The sequence below is a fragment of the Lepus europaeus genome, chromosome 2, assembly GCF_033115175.1.
Source record: "Lepus europaeus isolate LE1 chromosome 2, mLepTim1.pri, whole genome shotgun sequence".
NCBI lineage: Eukaryota > Metazoa > Chordata > Mammalia > Lagomorpha > Leporidae > Lepus > Lepus europaeus.
Window position 1 is genome coordinate 91,987,066 of NC_084828.1, and position 5,560 is coordinate 91,992,625.

General features: G+C 56.8%; 1 protein-coding gene across 1 annotated transcript; it reads left to right on the top strand.

The window, feature by feature from the left end:
• Positions 1-625: 625 nt before the first annotated feature.
• Positions 626-4,177, top strand: RTP2 (receptor transporter protein 2). Its single transcript, XM_062177552.1, has 2 exons — positions 626-789; positions 3,664-4,177. Exons 1-2 carry the CDS (start codon positions 626-628, stop codon positions 4,175-4,177), a joined length of 678 nt encoding a protein of 225 aa, XP_062033536.1.
• Positions 4,178-5,560: the final 1,383 nt, after the last annotated feature.

Genomic DNA, 5,560 nt, shown 5'->3' on the forward strand with positions numbered 1-5,560 from the left:
GCTTGGTGGCAGGAGCTCTGGATCTGAACCTTGGTTGGCCACTCAGAGGTTGTGTGGAGCTTGGTTTCCTGATCTGCCATGGCCAGCACACAGGTTAAGCGGCTCGTGCTAGGCCCCAAGTAAACAATGGTCACAGCATGCCAGGGAGGGTGGGAGCAGCAGACTCTGTATTTCCTGGTCCCTTGTTTCTCCTTGACTCTGGTGGGTCATAGTTATCATAGCACACAATATGGAGAATGCTTGGAAGGGCTGTGGGGTGCAACAGGGCCACTGGATTGTCTTAGCCTCCCAGAGATCTCTGGAGACCCAGGTGAGCATGGTCGGGGTTGGGCCTCCCATCTTGCTTCCTCCACTTAGTCGGTGTCACTACCCAGCCCTGCCTCTGTTGGGCTCAGAGCCCTGCTGGTCTCCCTTGGGGCTTCCCTGGTCCCCAGTCCTGGCTCTTCATGCTCTACCTGGCTGCCATGGCAACAGGTGCCATGGTGACGAAGGAGGGAGCTGGCTCTGTTTCCTCCCAGTCCTGTGGATGAGGATTTTCAGAACACAGAGACTGCACTCCCCTGGAGCTACCCAGGCTGTTTCTGTGGCCCTGCTTGGCTGATCTCCAACCCCTGCCGGCAGCACCATGAGTGCCAGCTTGACCATTTGCGAGTGGAAGAAAGTCTTCTATGAGAAGATGGAGGTGGCAAAGCCAGCAGACAGCTGGGAACTCATCATAGACCCCAGCCTCAAGCCCGGTGAGCTGGCCCCTGGCTGGAAGCAGTATCTGGAACAGCACGCCTCAGGCAGGTGAGAGGCCTGGGGGTGGGGGGGCCTGCAGGCAGCCCCTGCATTATGACCCCGGGCACCTTCCAAGGAAGGAGGGACAAAGCCAGGCAGTCTCATTCTCAGGTGAGAGAGCAGAGAAAGAATTTCCAAGTAGTTACAGAGAGAGGAGGAGAGACACACACAGAGAGAGATCTTCCACCTACTGGTTCACTCCCCAGAGTGCTGCACCAGCCAGTGTTGGGCCAGGTGGAAGCCAGGAGCCAGGGGCTTCATCTGAGTCTTCCAGAAGGGTGTCAGGCGCCCAAACATTCAGGCCATCTTCGTTGCTTTCCCCAGGCCATTTGCAGGAAGTGGGATCAGAAATGGAGCAGCTAGAGCATGAATGGGTGCCCATATGGGAGGCCGGCATTGTAGGGGATGGCTTTACCTGCATGCCACAGGGCCAGACCCACTGGTTCCAGTCTTGGGTGGACCAGACTCCCTGGGTGACCCAGGGCAAGTTAATTCCAGGCCTCAGTTTTCCACACTAAATGAAGAGCAGTAATAGCCTCAATGACCCGGCAATCTTCAACATTTAAAGACTGGTGGGAACTGAGGGGAGGGGACCATGAGGTCCACTGGAGAAAGCCTCCTGGGGCGGGAGGTGGGACTGTGTTCAAATCTAGGGTCTGTCTGTTCAGTTAATTCAATCCAATTTGATGCACATGCAAGAACATGTCTTGACACTTGCTATGTGCTAGAAACTAGCTCTACAATTAACCGGCTCTTTCAACTTGGCAAAGTCCCTTTCCTCCTCTGGCTCTGTTTTACCATTTGCAAAAACAGGCAGTGATCTTTAGATGAGCAATCAGATTTCTCCCAATGCTTATCTCTGGGTCTGTGACAGGAAGGCTGAGCTTGGAGTACAGTCTTGGCGGCCAGGCCCCACACTGTGGAGGAGCTGCGCACCTCCTACATGTCCCTCCCTCTCCTGGCCTGTGATCTGGGACTGGGAGCACAAAATTCCCTGCCCCAGCTGCCTCAAGCCTTCCCACAGGGTCAGTACAACCCTCTTCTCTGGGCCTTTGGATTCAAGGGAGGCCAATGAGTGGCCGTGTTCTAGAGATGTGGCTGGGACTTGGACATCCAGAGTGGGCGGTTCACATGTGGATGGGTGTGGAGCCCCTTGTGGTGCCAAGGATGGGAACCGAGGGATGAAGGCCATGCAATATTGCTCCAAGACCTGGGTGGTGGCAGGAGTGGGGAGAGGGTGGGAAGGAGGTCTGGTTTGGGGGAGGGGAATGACTCTGGGTTGACCAATTTAAAGAGATGTAGCTGGAGGGGCCTGGAAGGACTCTCAGCTGGCTGGTGGGAGCACAGAAGGACACCGGGCGAGGACTCGGGTCTAGGGGCTGAGCTCAACAGGTTCACTACTCCTCTTGTCTCAGGGTCCAGCTGGTCCGGTTCCTGGCTCTCAGTTGGCCTCGGGCAGGGCTAGAGAACTCCTCTCATGCTCATTGGGGGACAGGCTCACTCTACCTTTATGCCTTTGGGTGCATTCGCCCAGGTGTCCTTGCAGTTCTGGTCCAGCACAGGGGTGGGGTTGGGGGAACCCCTTCCTGGCTCAGGACCCATCAGGATCTTGTGCCTTGCCAGCCCCACCTGTGCTCATGCTATCAGATCTCTCCAGAGCTTGAGGCTGGCTTGGATTCATCAGTCCCACAGGCCGGGCCCAGCAGTGTTTGGCATACAGCAGGGGCTGAGTGGGAGCTACTGTACAGAACGGAGTTTCTCATCAGAGGTCTATCAAGGACATCGTACATTGGACACAGAGAGGGCCAGTGATGAGAGCTGGCTCCATCCAGTACATATCCCCCCTGCCTCTGATGCCTCTGTGTGTGACAGGGGCCTGGGAAGGTGTCTCACTCCCCAGAGTGCTGCACCAGCCAGTGTTGGGCCAGGTGGAAGCCAGGAGCCAGGGGCTTCATCTGAGTCTTCCAGAAGGGTGTCAGGCGCCCAAACATTCAGGCCATCTTCGTTGCTTTCCCCAGGCCATTTGCAGGAAGTGGGATCAGAAATGGAGCAGCTAGAGCATGAATGCTCTGACAATGAAGGTGTGTGAAGAAGGGGATGGGATGGGAACGTGGGGCTTGGTTAATGAGCCCTAATCATGTACCTCCATGCTTCCTGAAGCTGCGGCTCTTGGGATCCAGGTTGGACAAAACAGCCTGTGTATACGGAAGTGTGTTTTAGGGTTGTGTGTGTTGGAGGGGAGGTGGGGACTGGGATCCACCTTTCCTATTCCCTCGGCAGGCTGAGTGGGATCTAAGAGTGATCTGTCAAGGGACAGAGAATTGTTCTTTGTGAAGATGTAAGGATCACAGCCAGTAGTCATTCACAAGCCTGTCTGGCCCCTTCTGCCATGCCTCCTCTCATCCCCAGTGGTTTACTGTGGACCCACTGTGTGCCAGGGTATGTGCTTGGCACAGCTGGATGCAAGGTGCACACGCCAGAGGGGGCAGGGCATGCCCCTTATCAGAACCACTGAAGGGAGAGCACACAGACGCTATCATACCGCATTTTACAAGGCGATACATGAGGACCACAGACCGGAAGCGGCCCTGGGCATTATCCAGGTGCCGCCCCGTGTGCATCTGGCTTGCGGGGAGCTGAGCCTGGGAGGGCTGCGGGAGGCAGGCTCCGGGGCACTGCTGGGTGCCAGGTGGCTCCATTGCCGGGCTCCTGAGGAGGCTGCTGGGGTCCCAGGGGTGCTCGCCAGGAGGAGGCCAGAGCTAATGGACCCACAGGGCAGTAAACACTCCGCCTCCGCTTCCAGGCCTCGCCTCTGTGGCCTCCCCAGGGAGGACTGTCGCTGGGAGGCGACACCTCCCCCACCCCTCCTTCCCCTGCCCGCAGGTTCCACTGCTCCTGGTGCTGGCACACCTGGCAGTCGCCCCACGTGGTCATCCTCTTCCACATGCACCTGGACCGCGCCCAGCGGGCGGGCTCGGTGCGCATGCGCGTCTTCAAGCAGCTGTGCTACGAGTGTGGCACGGCGCGGCTGGACGAGTCGAGCATGCTGGAGGAGAACATCGAGGGCCTGGTGGACAACCTCATCACCAGCCTGCGCGAGCAGTGCTACGGGGAGGATGGCGGCCAGTACCGCATCCACGTGGCCGGCCGCCCAGAGGGCGGACAGCATCGCAGCGAGTTCTGCGAGGCCTGTCAGGAGGGCATCGTGCACTGGAAGCCCAGCGAGAAGCTGCTGGAGGAGGAGGCCACCACCTACTCGTTCCCGGATGCCTCCAAGCCGGGGGCCCCAGGGAGCTTGGGCTACAACTTCTCCCTTCGCTGGTGCCTTTTCTGGGGCTCCCTCTTCCTGCTCATGGTCTACCTGCAGTTCTCCTTCCGCAGCTCTGCCTTTCTTTAAAGTGGGGCTGAGCGGGGCTGCGGGAGGCCACGTTGTGGGCCGGATGCTGCTGAGATTCCGTGTTTGACCCTGGACAGCTCACCCGCCGCTCTGGGCCTCAACGGATTCCTCTGCAGGATGAAGAGTTTGTATTAGGAGATTTGTAATGGTCCTTCCATGAAATCTTCCGGAATGGGCGTGGGGGGCGGGAAGGGAGGATTTAGAACTGGCCAGCCTTGGAGTTAGTGCTAGTCCCACAGTGAGGGAGCTTATTCCTTTCCCTCTCCAGTTGCCGCTTTGCTTTCCTTCCTAGCCTGCACTCCGATAGCATTTCTCTTCACCCTGCATCATTGTTCATCTTCCGCTGCCTCTGACCATCCTGCCGTGGTAGCCCTGGCAACCAGCGGCCCTGTCTAGTGCATGGGGACAAAGTCACCTGGTCCCTCTCCTGGAGAGCCTGCTCCAGCCGCTCTGAAATGCTCCAGTTTTACTCTGGATTTAGGGTGCACTTGGCTGGAGTTGTCTCCAATATATAATCCACCGTCACATGTGGCCCTTTCAATTTAACTTAATTCAAATGAAATACAATTAAAAATTGAGTTCCTAAGTTGCATCCAGCTCAAACTAGGCCAGAAGCACATGTTGCTGGCAGGGCATTTGCTCTGTGAAGAGGCACCGTGACTTCTGGGAAGCTGAACACCAAGGATGCCAGGAAGTGAGCAGGTCCAGGGGACTGTTTGTTCCGGCCTCTGTCCACTCTGGGAGCATCCAGAGGATATGCAAGGACAGGACTGGGGTGAAGTTGTGCCAGCAGCACCTCTTAATAAGTTGTGGCTTGTGGGCCAAGGATACGTGGCCAAAAATGTGTCAAGGGAGAGGATCCAGCCTCAGACCACCAGCAAATCTGAGGTCTCTCAGGTGAGGGCTGCAAGGGGTGGAGGTGGAGATAAGACAAGCAAAGGGCAGGGGGACAGGCGAAGAGGGATGCGGTCTAGGGAAAGTTCCAGAAGAGAAACATGTTCCACCTCTCTGCAGCTAATTCTTCTGAGTGTGTAAGTACACTTGTGTCCTTGTCACACTGAGCTAGGACACTTTTCTGACTCTGCATGTTCCTCTCACTATTGCCACGCAAATTTCTGTGGTTCTTTCAATGCCAAGGTTCCCAAGGAGTGGATTCCATCCCTCTCCACCTCTTATTTCCTCCTTAATCCGTGGAAGCCTCGTTTTTATGTTCTTACACTGCCACCCCACACCCCATGACCAACCACAGGGCCACTTCACTGCCTGCTCCTTCCTTGGTGTATCCACTGGCCTTCGTCCTCCCCTCCAGGGTGCCACTCGCTCCTCCGTCTCCCAGTTCTCTTCTCTCCACGGTGATGTTCCTTGTCGAGCCCTTCCCTAGCC